The sequence below is a fragment of the Lutra lutra genome, chromosome 6, assembly GCF_902655055.1.
Source record: "Lutra lutra chromosome 6, mLutLut1.2, whole genome shotgun sequence".
NCBI lineage: Eukaryota > Metazoa > Chordata > Mammalia > Carnivora > Mustelidae > Lutra > Lutra lutra.
In genome coordinates this window covers 64,422,150-64,438,056 of record NC_062283.1, presented here as the reverse complement: position 1 = coordinate 64,438,056, position 15,907 = coordinate 64,422,150, and the positions used below count along the sequence as shown (strand labels likewise).

At 39.0% G+C, this 15,907-nt stretch overlaps 1 protein-coding gene across 17 annotated transcripts in view; it reads left to right on the top strand.

The window, feature by feature from the left end:
• The window catches only part of NFYA (nuclear transcription factor Y subunit alpha), a 36,277-nt gene that overhangs the window by 8,521 nt on the left and 11,849 nt on the right, over positions 1 to 15,907 (top strand). For 5 of the 17 annotated variants that reach the window (XM_047732416.1, XM_047732415.1, XM_047732423.1 and 2 more), the window contains exons 3-4: positions 686 to 772; positions 3,814 to 3,960. In XM_047732416.1, coding sequence (XP_047588372.1) covers positions 686 to 772; positions 3,814 to 3,960 — 234 coding nt within the window. Of the gene's footprint in view, positions 1 to 663; positions 773 to 3,813; positions 3,961 to 15,907 lie in introns of all 17 variants that reach the window. The other 12 variants (XM_047732427.1, XM_047732426.1, XM_047732425.1 and 9 more) reach the window with 6 other exon arrangements.

Genomic DNA, 15,907 nt, shown 5'->3' with positions numbered 1-15,907 from the left:
TCTGGCAGCTTCCTTCAGCTGCCTGCTTGGGGAAGGATTCCACAAAGGGCCTTCTATTCACAGAATCGCCCTGATGAAGTCTTCTGTCAGAATTTATCATTAAAGGATATAAAAATTAGGTTAAATCACTGAAAACATTGCTTCTAAGGTAATCCAATTAAGTAGAAGTTATCTTAGTTTTGGACCATGAGAGCAGTGACCAGCATGAAGATGATTTTGGTTCACAGTGATTGCTTCATTCTTCCTATCTGGTGATTACATTTAAGTCCCAGAAATTCTTCACTGTAGCTTCAAAGCTGTAAAAACCTGATAACTTTGTTGTTGTGAACTCATTTGAGGAAATAAAAAGCATTAAGATAACTCAAAGCAGAAGGATCAAAAGCTTATTTCTGGAGGGAAGGAGTTCATTTAAAAAAATTGTGTTAACGATGGACAACTTTTGTTTTTGAGTCATGGAAATGTGTTTTGAGTTTCACTCTGGGGATAGAAGGCTAATATCTTTGATCCTGCTACCATGACAAAACAGCTTCAGTATAGGGAGTCTCTACAGTTTTAAAGTCTTCTTGGGTGGGACTGTTGAAAGAAGATTCCCTCCCTCTCTCACAAGAGGTAAGGTGATCTCATATCTTGAACTCTCCCATTTCCTTCCTGACACATTTCAAGCTCTTCCTGTTCCTGTTCTCAGCAGCAGGGTGGTGTCACTGCTGTCCAGTTGCAGACTGAGGCCCAGGTGGCATCCGCCTCAGGCCAGCAAGTCCAGACCCTCCAGGTAGTGGTGCCCTCTCTGATTCTCTGTAAGCCCTGCATGAACTTCTCCTATCCTCATGTCTGGTGCTGTTTGTGGTAGGATCTCAAGGAGGAATGCCAAAGCCAGTTGCATGTTTTTGATGCTGTTAACTTGTCTTTGAGGCTTATAAGATTCCAGTTTCCTCATGTTTTATGCCTAGTCATGTAGCGACCCCAGTATCAATTTTCTAAAACTGAATTTGGCTGTTGTGTTTCTTTGGGAATACTGGGGAAGGAAATGGTATAAGTGACGGCAAGAAATTCTTACAAGTGACATTAGAATCTATTTAGATCTCAAACTCTATGATCAGAATGCACGGTAAAATTCCGATTTGTATTTATCATAGTGGAATAAAAAATAACTAGGGTTAGATTATGTTTTATTTTTATTAAAAGGGCAACTCAGCTGCAGAATAATCCTTTTACTTTGCAAGGTTTATCTGATCAGTGAATCTTATTAGTCTTTTAGCTGCTGCCTTTTCACTACCTTTCCTGAGGAAACCATGTCCAGCTTTATTACTACATTTGCAAAGATTACTGTGTATCTCTTCCTCAGAGGTGGAATATGCTTTCTATAAGACTTAGGTGTTACAGCCTATAAGAATTCTTAACTAGAGCAGTTCTCTAACATTATGTATTGCCAAGCTAAATATCCTAAATTGGGGTTATATTTTGGCCAGTGCCTATGTAAAAATGAGAGTAAAAGCCCAAGTTTTTTCTGTGTCTGTGGGTTACTTTGATGAAAATGACTCTGTTTTGAGAAATTGGCAAAATTTGAATGCCCTTCCTTTTTTCCTCCATTTAATGGAAATGATTCAAAGTAGGATTTAGAATGTAGAACTGGCATCTTACTTCAGTGCTGTGAAGCACCTGGCAGTTACCTGCCCCTCATCGTAATCATTTCAGCCCTACTCACACACTTGCCACGTGTAGTGCCTGATGGTAATATGCAGTCAGTTCTGGACATAAATTAGGCTGAAAAAATGCTGAGCTTATAGGTACTCCTAAATATGTTCAAATCTCACAACAGCTTGTTCTTCATGTTTTTCATGCTTGCTTCATCTTATTGATACATAAAACAGTATTGTCATTAACCACTTGTGGAATGGGAATGTAACATGCTCTTAACTGTATGGCTTCTTGTCTGATGCATGTGTCCTTGTAATCATTCATATGTTGTAAACACAGTGGGCTCCTTGGAGTCTCAAATGGTTTATCATGTATACATTTAGCATGTCAGTGAGGGGAGAAGTTCAAGTTGATGGGTAGTCCGAAACTTACGAACAGTTGGGCCTTAAAATTTATGTTTCTTACTTATGTAGATTTTATTTAAAAGAAATGGAAACACTTTATGTAAATGATGAAAATCTTTCCTCCAGGGGTCTCATTATTTTGGAGAATTTTTAATACTTCTTGCAGTTACTCATTTAATAAATATTCAGAACAGCCCTTTCTGATGGGGTATATGCAAACATTGGTGTAGCAAAGGGAATTTAATTTGATAAGGAAGGGAGAAAGCATGAGAGAATCAGATTGTAAAGTCCTTTAAAAAGTAAAGGGGAATTTCTCAATGAATAGTTTATGAAACTTAGGATTTAAATGTTCCTAAAGATTCTGATGCATTTGGTGGTGGTGAGGAAGAGGGCACCTTTTCTTTCTTTCTTTCTTTCTTTTTTTTTTTTTTTTTTTTTTTTTTTTAAGATTTATTTATTTATTTATTTGACAGAGATCACAAGTAGGCAGAGAGGCAGGCAGAGAGAGAGGAGGAAGCAGGCTCCCCGCTGAGCAGAGAGCCCATGTGGGGCTCAATTCCAGGACCCCGGGATCACGACCCGAGCCCAAGGCAGAGGCTTTAACCCACTGAGCCACCCAGGCGCCCCATGGAAGAGGGCACCTTAATATCTAATCTATTCATCTAGGGAAGACTGACCTTTTAACCAATTACTGTTACTTGAACACACTTTTCAAGGGAATTAAGAATTTAGAATTAGAATTCATATTTTAGTCATATGAATATTCTTGTGTTCTGTTGCAAATAATTCCTCAAAACAAGGACAGAATCTGAAAATGAAAATTTTGGACTTGTAGCTATTCTTTTGGACGTTCCATTTCATTTTTAACATGGCTTGTTTTTTTGGCTTTTGGAATGCAGTCAGCTAGCTAGGTGTATTTTATATTGGGATTTAAGATGTTACAGAGCACGTGTAATGCCCTGGCTTCTAAAGTAGTCTGTTTACTCATAGGAGCTTGAAAGTTGGGAGTTTTTTGGTACACTTGAGTGTATTAATTCCCATATTTATCACTGTTTCTTTTAAAACTAAAACAACTATGCAGATATTGGAGGGTCCAGTGTGAGGAATTCACCAAAGAGCTTGAAAACTGATCAGAAAATATTTCTAGGCCTTCCCTAGTGGGCTCTTGAAACATCCATAGGACTAGAATTCCCAGAGTGATAACAGAGAATAAAAGTTGTATATTTCATTTATGCTTGAGAGACTATAGGGAGAACGGGTCTTCTGCATAAGCTTCCAGAGCTGCTTGCTACCCATCCTTCTGGAGTCATTGCTGGGTGGTTTGATTTATTCCTTCCAGGTTGTGTAGAATTTGCACTCACCCACCATCACCACCATCAGCCTTCCCTCTCATTGCCTCCTCTCCAGCCTTTACTAGAAATTATACCTGAATGTTAGTCTCAAAAGGCATATAGTCTGGATGTTTTGATTAAGTGCTTCTCATGGATTTAGCCTGTATTTGATGACAAATGCCTTATATCTGTTGAGACTTCCTTAAGACCCTGGATATACTTCATTATATCTGACCTTAAAGTGTTCAATTTGGTGTTTAGTCAAAGATAGAGCATTTTTAAAGAAGATAACTTGAAGACAGGGACTTGAGACTTACTTTCTTAGTGTCTCTTCTACCTTTTCCCCCTCTACCAAGGCAACAGAATAGTTCCAGTGATTATCTTTGGTAAAAACCATTTTGTGTCTTATGTTATTTCATTGTTCTTATCTTATTTCCTTCTAGGTTCAGGGGCAGCCATTAATGGTACAGGTCAGTGGAGGCCAATTAATCACATCAACTGGCCAGCCCATCATGGTCCAAGCTGTCCCTGGTGGACAAGGTCAAACCATCATGCAAGTACCTGTGTCTGGGACTCAGGGTTTGCAGCAGGTGAGCAATGCAAAAAAATGTTCAGACAGAATAGCAGAGTAACAGAGCAGAGGTTTTAAAGAAGAGCTTGTTAGAAACTGTTTGACTGTTGATTTGGCATTGAATCATTTGCCACCCTACATTCACAAAATTAGTCAATTTTCTACTTTTGTACCACCAGTGACAAAAGAATTAAAGAAATTGGGACATCTCTGGTAAGGACTAAAATGTTAGGTATGATCTTGAATCAGTATATAAAGAATACAAAAAGATGAGAGTCCTGTTTATTAGAAGTAATTCATTGGTTTTATCTTTGGAACTTCTGGCAACTGAAAGAATTTATAGTGTGCCTTGGAAATTAACTGTTCTTGGTCAGGAATGTTATTTTTTCATCACTTGCTAGATAATCCAAATTATAAATCACTTGGAAAAAAAAATGAAAGGAAATCTGAAAATGAAAATTTTGGACTTGTAGCTATTCTTTTGGACATTCCATTTCATTTCTAACATGGCTTATTTTTTTTTGGCTTTTGGAATGCAGTCAGTTAGCTAGGTGTCTTTATTTTGGGATTTAAGATGTTACAGAACACATATAATGCCCTGGCTTCTGAAGTAGTCTGTTTACTCATAGGAGCTTGAAAGTTGGGAGTTTTTTGGTACACTTGAGTGTATTAAAAGAATAGCTACAAGTCCAAAATTTTCATTTTCAGATTTCATTTTTTTCCAAGTAATTTATAATTTGGATTATCTAGCAAGTGATGAAAAAAAAAATGCTTCAGTCCAAACCCATCACACACACCTAAAGCTGTACTTAGAGCAAAATGTGTAACCCTTAAATACTTCTTCTTTTCTAAGATTTTATTTATTTATTTGCCAACAGAGCACAAGCAAGGGGATCAGCAGGCAGAGGGAGTGGGAGAAGCAGACTCCCTGCTGAGCAGGGAGCCTGACATGTGGCTCAGTCCCTGGACCCTGGGATCATGACCTGAACCGAAGGCAGACACCTAACTGACTGAGCCATGCAGGCACCCCAATACTTTTATTTTAAAAGAACTAAAAAATGAATGGTATTTCCCTTACAAAGTTAGAGAAAGGAAGAAAGAACAAAATGAACAAAAAAGTAGGTTAAAATTAATGAAGTAGAAAATTTACAAAAACGTAGAAAGGGTAAATAAAGGCAGATTCTGTAAACAGACTATAAAGTGCTTAGGTAAATCCACTGGAAAGACCAATTCAGAAACAGAAAACAAAGGTAAAATAAGACCTGCAGCTCGGTAGCGTCAGATTAGTAAAAACTAGAGGGATTTTTTATTGAGTTGGTAAAAATTAAAAAGAGTTTATGTCCAATGCTATAATAGATGTAGAGAAAAGGAAACATTATTATTGGTCATTTCAAATTCTGAAGGCATCTCACTATTAAATATATAAATATAAACCTTTGCTCTTTCTGCCCCACTTCTGAGAATCCGTTGTATAAGAAGAAAAGCACCCACGTACAGGGAAAAATGTGCAAAAACATTGCAGCATTGTACTAGAAAAAAAAATGTGACCTATATGTCCATTCCATCAATAAGGATAAAGAAATTGTTGAATACATCATACTCTATATGTTCATATATGGAGCATTTTGTCCTTATTAAAAAGGATGAGGGGGGCGTCTGGGTGGCTCAGTGGGTTAAAGCCTCTGCCTTTGGCTCAGGTCATGATCCCAGGGTCCTGGGATTGAGCCCCGCGTTGGGCTCTCTGCTCAGCAGGGAGCCTGCTCCCCGCTCTCTCTCTGCCTGCCTCTCTGCCTACTTGTGATCTCTGTCAAATAAATAAATAAAATCCTTAATAAATAAATAAATAAATAAAAATTAAAAAATTTTAAAAGTATGAGGGCTAATAGATATTGAAGTATTTTTAGTGAAAAATAATTTGCAGAGAATTATATACTATGTGATTTCTGTAATGAATAGCCAAACACTCATGGGTATATATGTTTATGTGCATAGAGGCAGGGGCAAGGGAGAACTATTAACTTTCTAGTGTATCTGTATTTTGTTTTAATAGTTAAAATGATTCCAATGATTTAGTTATTCTGGAGGAATTTAATAGAAGTTGAAAAACCCAGCCATGATCACACTACTTCATAAATCTAAATTAATTTTTATATAAACCCTTGTAATTTTATGTATACTTTCCTTGCAAAGTGTATTCTGGGATTTTTTGTTTGTTTTGCTTTATTTTTGTTTTTTTGTTCCTATAGATAAGATCACTGATTGCTTTATTTTCCAGTTGAATTCTTAGAGTAATTTCTTTGGAGTGGAGGGATTGCTTGAGCAAAGGGTAAGATCATTTTTAAGGCCATTGGCATATTTTTGCCAAGATAGAGTTGTAGTTAGGATTAAAAATAGCTTCCACATTGCTCTATGCATAAATGTATGAGGCTTTAAATATATTTTTTGTGTGTTTGCCACAGTGTTGTACTGCCTTTTCATTTCTGTCCTTCCCATTGCCTCCTCTCCAACCCCCCCTTGCCACGTCTTCCTCTCCACTGTTGAGTGGAAATGGTATAATGCTAGGAACTGTGTACTGTGAATGCAGTGACCTGACTTCATTCCCAGGTCTGCCATTAAACAGGATTTCTAATCCTGGCCAAGTCAGTTGATTGTCAGTGTTCTCTTCCAGAAACGCATTTTATATCAGCTGATATTTAGGATTCATTCCAGCTCTGAATTCTATGATTTTATGGGGAATATTTTGGCCTTTAAGAGACTTTGAAAGGGTTATTTATTTCATTCCCTTCCCTCCAAGTAGGACTCTAAGTAATCAAACCACCCTGGAGAAATTCTTTTCTGTTAACATATATAAAGCTCTAGGTATGATTCCTTAGCCTCCTTTAAAATGCTTAAGGTTTCAATCCCTTTTTATTAGAGATTGCTTCTCATTAGTGTTTTTTGAATAACCATATCTTTTAGAACAGTACTCCTTAATCTTTTTTTGAATTGCATGCTCTATTTTAGAATTCCATTGAAACCTGTATCCCCTTAGAAAAGGTACAGATGTTCAGATACATGCTAAATTTGTGTTTATTCTTAAATTAAGATCCCTGGCTTTTAATAAGGATAGTGGAACCAAAGTAGAGAGTGAAGAAATAAATGCAGGAATATTGGAAGTTAATGTATAATTAAAAATAGTATAAAATACCAGTGAAGAAGTGGTATAAGAATGACCTAGAAAAAGAAAACACAGTATCTATCTCATACTGTATACTTGATAGATTTACAGTATAAATATAAACAAACATACTTGGAAACTTTGAGATTTTATTTACAGGAGAATTTTCTTTATGTTGTGGAGTAGAGAAGGATTTTTTTAAAGAAATGAAAACAATTTATTTGACTACTTCAAAATAAAAATGTATATACATCAAAATATAAATAAAAGACATGGTACAGATAAGCAGGGGATAGTTTCAACACACATAATTTGGTTTGTGTCCAAAATCCATAAAGAATGTTCATGTACTGATATGAAAATAACAATGAACAAAGAATATGAATAGATGGAAAAGGAAATCCAAATGACTAATAGCAGGTATCCCTTGCTGTTTGAAACTCAGGAAATAGATTCAGATAACTAAATAAATTTGTTTACTTCTTTATGTATTTGCCACTACTTTCTCAGTGCCAACTATGACCTAACTATTTGGAAAAAGTAGTTAAGAAGACCTAGATAGAGGATTCTGGGAAGGTGGTGGAGCAGAACATTCCAGGAATCTTATTCCCGACCCTACACAATAATCGCACTGGCAGTGTCTATCTGATACTATTTTGGAACTCTGGAGTCTAATGAAACCTTTTTACTTATAGGAGGAGACATAGACTTACAGTGAAGATAATTTCAGTAAGTTTGAGTTCTTAGCACAATCGCAGCTACCCAGCAGCCTAGCAGGTAGCTAGCTGCACACAGGTCTTAAAGAAACCTCTGGGCAGCTTATAGGAGCCAAGGTGAACAAAATAGATGCCATCCTCTAAAATCAGGGATCACCGATTGCTATTTCTGATCAGAGGTGCAGATGAAGGAGGAGGCAGCCTATGTCGTCACACCTTACCCCTCTGTTGTATAAGTCCCTCTCCCTCTAGCTGAAGTGACTGCTAGGGAATTTTTTATTTTTATTTTTATTTTATTTTATTTATTTATTTGACAGAGAGATGGAGATCACAAGTAGGCAGAGAGGCAGGCAGAGAGAAAGGGGGAAGCAGGCTCCCCGCTGAACAGAGAGCCCAATGCGGGGCTCCATCCCAGGACCCTGAGATCATGACCTGAGCCAAAGGCAGAGGCTTAACCACTGAGCCACCCAGGCGCTGCTAGAGAATTTTTTAAAAGCCAGCACCCTTTCCTGCCCCCTTCATTTTCTCCTTTTCCCCTTTTTGAGAGCTTAACTTTAGACTCGAGGACACTCAGAAGAAGTTGAATATTTGGAAAAATTAGAAAAGGACTACACATACTCGGGGACAGTCACAGGCTCAGAAAAGGCCTTGGGTTTATGCCTTAGGCTGATTTTTTGGCACAGAGACTGCCTACAGAAATCAAAACAATAACAGCAAATCCCAGGGAAGGGAAAGAATTTGATTTCCACAGCTACTACATTATTTGACTTAATATGCAGTTTCCAACAAAAGTCGTAAGGCCTACAAAGACACAGGAAAGTGTGACCCATTCAGAGGAAGAAATTAATCTAGAAACCGTCCTTTTAAAAAATAGGTTTACTATAAGACAAACATTTTAAAAATAACTGCCCTAAAGATGCCCAAAGAACTACAAGAAGATGTTGGAAAAGTCAGGGAAGCAATGTATGAACAAAATGGAAAAACCTATAAAGAGATAGAAAACCTGAAATTGCGGCACTGATAAGTACGATAATGAAAATGAAAAATTGACTAGAAAGATTCAGAGCAAATTTGAACAGATAGAAGAAAGAATTGATGAAGGTAAGGCAGTGGAAGTGATTGGATCTGAGGAACAGAAAAAGAAAACATTGGAAAGAAGTGAACTGTGAGTCCACTATCGAGTGTGCCAACAGATGCATTGTGGGAGTGTCAGAAGAGAAGAGTGCAGAGAGAATATTTGAAGAAATGGCTGAAAATTTCCCAAATCTGTTGAAAGACAGGAAGGTGAACTCAGAGACCCACAGCAAGACCCATAACCATTAAACTTTTGGAAGCCACAAATAGAGAATCTTGAAAGCACCAAGAGAAAAGTGATTTACAAGGGATCCTGAGTAAGATTGTTAGCAGATTTCTCATCAGAAATTTTGGAGGCCAGAAGGCAGTGACTGATATATTCGGAGTGCTAATAGAAATAAACTTGGGGCACTTGGGCAACTCAGTCTGTTAAGCATCCAACTCTTAATCTCAGCTCAGGTCTTGATCTCAGGGTTGTGAGTTGAAGCTATACTGGGCTCCATGATGGTTGTGGAGCCTACTTTAAAAAAAAAAAAAAAAAATCAATCAATGGGGCACCTGGGTGGATTAGTCGGTTAAGTCTGTCTTCAGCTCATCGATGCAAGAGCCCCCCCCCTCCAAAATACTGGCAAACCCAAATCCAGAGCATATAAAAAATTAAACACTGTGGGGGGAGGAGTCAAGATGGCGGAGAAGTAGCAGGCTGAGACTACTTCGGGTAGCGGGAGATCAGCTAAATAGCTTATCTAAAGATTGCAAACACCTACAAATCCAACGGGAGATTGAAGAGAAGAAGAACAGCAATTCCAGAAACAGAAAATCAACCACTTTCTGCAAGGTAGGACTGGCGGAGAAGTGAATCCAAAGCGACGGGAGGATCGACCGCGGGGGGAGGGGCCGGCTCCCGGCGAGCGGCGGAACAACGGAGCAAAATCAGGACTTTTAAAAGTCTGTTCCGCTGAGGGACATCGCTCCAGAGGCTTAACTGGGGTGAAGCCCAGGCGGGGTAAGCGCGGCCTCAGGTCCCGCAGGGTCGCAGAAGGATCGGGGGTGTCTCAGTGTCGCAGAGCTTACCGGTATTAGAACGGGGAAGCCGGCTGCAGAGACAGAGCCGAGGAGTGACTCTCAGCTCAGGGTTGCCTTGAACCGGTCGCAGGCTCGGTCAGCTCGGAGCGTGGCCGGAGGCCAGGGTGACGGGAGTCATTTGGCACTGTTCTCTGAGGGCGCACTGAGGAGTGGGGCCCAGGCTCTCGGCTCCTCCGGGCTGGAGACCGGGAGGCCGCCATCTTTATTCCCGTCCTCCGGACTCTACGGAAAGCGCTCAGGGAACAAAAGCTCCCGAAAGCGAACCCGAACGGATGACTCAGCGCGGCCCCGGGTAAGGGCGGTGCAACTCCGCCTGGGGCAAAGACGCTTGAGAATCACTACAACGGGCCCCTCCCCCAGAAGATCTACGGGAAACCCAGCCAGGACCAAGTTCACCTACCAAGGAGAACGGCGGAATTCCAGAGGAGAAGAAAGCAAAGCACGGAACTCATGGCTTTCTCCCCATGATTTTTTAGCCTTGCAGTTAATTTAATTTTTTTTCTTTGTCAATTTTTTTTCTTTTTCTCTTCTTCTGCTAAATTTTTTTTAACTTTTACCGTTTTCTTTTTTCAACGTTTTTTAAATAGTTTATCTAATATATATTTTTTTTTCCTCTTTTTATATTTTTTCTTCATCGGCTTTCTTTTTTTTAATAGTTTTTTTTTTTTCTTTCTTTCTGAACCCCTTTTTATCCCCTTTCTCCCCCCTCACAATTCAGGATCTCTTCTGATTTGGCTAAAGCATATTTTCCTGGGGTTGTTGCCACCCTTTTAGTTTTTTACTTGCTCCTTCATAAACTCTTATCTGGACAAAATGACAAGGCGGAAAAATTCACAACAAAAAAAAGAACAAGAGGCAATACCAAAGGCTAGGGACCTAATCAATACAGACATTGGTAATATGTCAGATATAGAGTTCAGAATGATGATTCTCAAGGTTCTAGCCGGGCTTGAAAAAGGCATGGAAGATATTAAAGCAACCCTCTCGGGAGATATAAAAGCCCTTTCTGGAGAAATAAAAGAACTAAAATCTAACCAAGTTGAAATAAAAAAAGCTATTAATGAGGTGCAATCAAAAATGGAGGCTCTCACTGCTAGGATAAATGAGGCAGAAGAAAGAATTAGCGATATAGAAGACCAAATGACAGAGAATAAAGAAGCTGAGCAAAAGAGGGACAAACAGCTACTGGACCACGAGGGGAGAATTCGAGAGATAAGTGACACCATAAGACGAAACAACATTAGAATAATTGGGATTCCAGAAGAAGAGGAAACAGAGAGGGGAGCAGAAGGTATATTGGAGAGAATTATTGGAGAGAATTTCCCCAATATGGCAAAGGGAACAAGCATCAAAATCCAGGAGGTTCAGAGAACCCCCCTCAAAATCAATAAGAATAGGTCTACACCCCGTCACCTAATAGTAAAATTGACAAGTCTTAGTGACAAAGAAAAGATCCTGAAAGCAGCCCGGGAAAAGAAGTCTGTAACGTACAATGGTAAAAATATTAGATTGGCAGCAGACTTATCCACAGAGACCTGGCAGGCCAGAAAGAGCTGGCATGATATATTCAGAGTACTAAATGAGAAAAACATGCAGCCAAGAATACTATATCCAGCTAGGCTATCATTGAAAATAGACGGAGAGATTAAAAGCTTCCAGGACAAACAAAAACTGAAAGAATTTGCAAATACCAAACCAGCTCTACAGAAAATATTGAAAGGGGTCCTCTAAGCAAAGAGAGACCCTCAAAGTAGTAGATCAGAAAGAAACAGAGACAATATACAATAACAGTCACCTTACAGGCAATACAATGGCACTAAATTCATATCTCTCAATACTTACCCTGAATGTTAATGGGCTAAATGCCCCAATCAAAAGACACAGGGTATCAGAATGGATAAAAAAACAAAAACCATCTATATGTTGCCTACAAGAAACTCATCTTACACCTGAAGACACCTCCAGGTTTAAAGTGAGGGGGTGGAAAAGAATTTACCATGCTAATGGACATCAGAAGAAAGCAGGAGTGGCAATCCTTATATCAGATCAATTAGATTTTAAGCCAAAGACTATAATAAGAGATGAGGAAGGACACTATATCATACTCAAAGGAACTGTCCAACAAGAAGATCTAACAATTTTAAATATCTATGCCCCTAACGTGGGAGCAGCCAACTATATAAACCAATTAATAACAAAATCAAAGAAACACATCGACAAGAATACAATAATAGTAGGGGATTTTAACACTCCCCTCACTGAAATGGACAGATCATCCAAGCAAAAGATCAACAAGGAAATCAAGGCCTTAAATGACACACTGGACCAGATGGACATCACAGATATATTCAGAACATTTCATCCCAAAGCAACAGAATACACATTCTTCTCTAGTGCACATGGAACATTCTCCAGAATAGATCACATTCTTGGTCCTAAATCAAGTCTCAACCGGTATCAAAAGATTGGGATCATTCCCTGCATATTTTCAGACCACAATGCTCTAAAGCTAGAACTCAATAACAAGAGGAAATTTGGAAAGAACCCAAATACATGGAGACTAAACAGCATCCTTCTAAAGAATGAATGGGTCAACCAGGAAATCAAAGAAGAATTGAAAAAATTTATGGAAACAAATGATAATGAAAACACAACAGTTCAGAATCTGTGGGACACAACAAAGGCAGTCCTGAGAGGAAAATATATAGCGGTACAAGCCTTTCTCAAGAAACAAGAAAGGTCTCAGGTACACAACCTAACCCTACACCTAAAGGAGCTGGAGAAAGAACAAGAAAGAAACCCTAAACCCAGCAGGAGAAGAGAAATCATAAAGATCAGAGCAGAAATCAATGAAATAGAAACCAAAAAAACAATAGAACAAATCAACGAAACTAGGAGCTGGTTCTTTGAAAGAATTAATAAGATTGATAAACCCCTGGCCAGACTTATCAAAAAGAAAAGAGAGAGGACCCAAATAAATAAAATCATGAATGAAAGAGGAGAGATCACAACGAACACCAAAGAAATACAGACAATTATAAGAACATACTATGAGCAACTCTATGCCAACAAATTTGACAATCTGGAAGAAATGGATGCATTCCTAGAGACATATAAACTACCACAACTGAACCAGGAAGAAATAGAAAGCCTGAACAGACCCATAACCAGTAAGGAGATTGAAACAGTCATCAAAAATCTCCAAACAAACAAAAGCCCAGGGCCAGACGGCTTCCCGGGGGAATTCTACCAAACATTTAAAGAAGAACTAATTCCTATTCTCCTGAAACTGTTCCAAAAAATAGCAATAGAAGGAAAACTTCCAAACTCATTTTATGAGGCCAGCATCACCTTGATCCCAAAACCAGACAAGGATCCCATCAAAAAAGAGAACTACAGACCAATATCCTTGATGAACACAGATGCAAAAATTCTCGCCAAAATACTAGCCAATAGGATTCAACAGTACGTTAAAAGGATTATTCACCACGACCAAGTGGGATTTATTCCAGGGCTGCAAGGCTGGTTCAACATCCGCAAATCAATCAATGTGATACAACACATTAATAAAAGAAAGAACAAGAACCATATGATACTCTCCATAGATGCTGAAAAAGCATTTGACAAAGTACAGCATCCCTTCCTGATCAAAACTCTTCAAAGTGTAGGGATAGACGGCACATACCTCAATATTATCAAAGCCATCTATGAAAAACCCACCGCAAATATCATTCTCAATGGAGAAAAACTGAAAGCTTTTCCGCTAAGGTCAGGAACACGGCAGGGATGTCCGTTATCACCACTGCTATTCAACATAGTACTAGAAGTCCTAGCCTCAGCAATCAGACAACAAAAGGAAATTAAAGGCATCCAAATCGGCAAAGAAGAAGTCAAACTATCACTCTTCGCAGATGATATGATACTCTATGTGGAAAACCCAAAAGACTCCACTCCAAAACTGCTAGAACTTGTACAGGAATTCAGTAAAGTGTCAGGATATAAAATCAATGCACAGAAATCAGTTGCATTTCTCTACACCAACAACAAGACAGAAGAAAGAGAAATTAAGGAGTCCATCCCATTTACAATTGCACCCAAAACTATAAGATACCTAGGAATAAACCTAACCAAAGAGACTAAGAATCTATACTCAGAAAACTATAAAGTACTCATGAAAGACATTGAGGAAGACACAAAGAAATGGAAAAGTGTTCCATGCTCCTGGATTGGAAGAATAAATATTGTGAAAATGTCTATGCTACCTAAAGCAATCTACACATTTAATGCAATTCCTATCAAAGTACCATCCATTTTTTTCAAAGAAATGGAACAAATAATCCTAAAATTTATATGGAACCAGAAAAGACCTCGAATAGCCAAAGGAATATTGAAAAAGAAAGCCAAAGTTGGTGGCATCACAATTCCGGACTTCAAGCTCTATTACAAAGCTGTCATCATCAAGACAGCATGGTACTGGCACAAAAACAGACACATAGATCAATGGAACAGAATAGAGAGCCCAGAAATGGACCCTCAACTCTATGGTCAACTCATCTTCGACAAAGCAGGAAAGAATGTCCAATGGAACAAAGACAGCCTCTTCAATAAATGGTGTTGGGAAAATTGGACAGCCACATGCAGAAAAATGAAATTGGATCATTTCCTTACACCACACACGAAAATAGACTCAAAATGGATGAAGGATCTCAATGTGAGAAAGGAATCCATCAAAATCCTCGAGGAGAACACAGGCAGCAACGTCTTCGACCTCAGCCGCAGCAACATCTTCCTAGGAACATCCCCAAAGGCAAGGGAAGCAAGGGCAAAAATGAACTTTTGGGATTTTATCAAGATCAAAAGCTTTTGCACAGCAAAGGAAACAGTGAACAAAACCAAAAGACAACTGACGAGAATGGGAGAAGATATTTGCAAATGACATATCAGATAAAGGGCTAGTGTCCAAAATCTATAAAGAACTTAGCAAAGTCAACACCCAAAGAACAAATAATCCAATCAAGAAATGGCCAGAGGACATGAACAGACATTTCTGCAACGAAGACATCCAGATGGCCAACAGACACATGAAAAAGTGCTCCATATCACTCGGCATCAGGGAAATACAAATAAAAACCACCATGAGATATCACCTCACACCAGTCAGAATGGCTAAAATTAACAAGTCAGGAAATGACAGATGCTGGCGAGGATGCGGAGAAAGGGGAACCCTCCTACACTGTTGGTGGGAATGCAAGCTGGTGCAACCACTCTGGAAAACAGCATGGAGGTTCCTCAAAATGTTGAAAATAGAACTACCCTATGACCCTGCAATTGCACTGCTGGGTATTTACCCTAAAGATACAAACATAGTGATCCGAAGGGGCACATGCACCCGAATGTTTATAGCAGCAATGTCTACAATAGCCAAACTATGGAAAGAACCTAGATGTCCATCAACAGACGAATGGATAAAGAAGATGTGGTATATATACACAATGGAATACTATGCAGCCATCAAAAGAAATGAAATCTTGCCATTTGCGACGACGTGGATGGAACTAGAGGGTATCATGCTTAGCGAAATAAGTCAATCGGAGAAAGACAACTATCATATGATCTCCCTGATATGAGGGAGAGGAGATGCAACATGGGGGGTCGAGGGGGTAGGAGAAGAGTAAATGAAACAAGATGGGATTGGGAGGGAGACAAACCATAAGTGACTCTTAATCTCACAAAACCAACTGAGGGTTGATGGGGGGAGGGGGTTGGGAGAGGGGGTGGCGTTATGGATATCGGGGAGGGTATGTGCTATGGTGAGTGTTGTGAAGTGTGTAAACCTGGCGATTCGCAGACCTGTACCCCTGGGGATAAAAATATATGTTTATAAAGCTGTAAAAAAAAAAAAAGAAAGAAAGAAAGGATGAATCCCCAAGTTT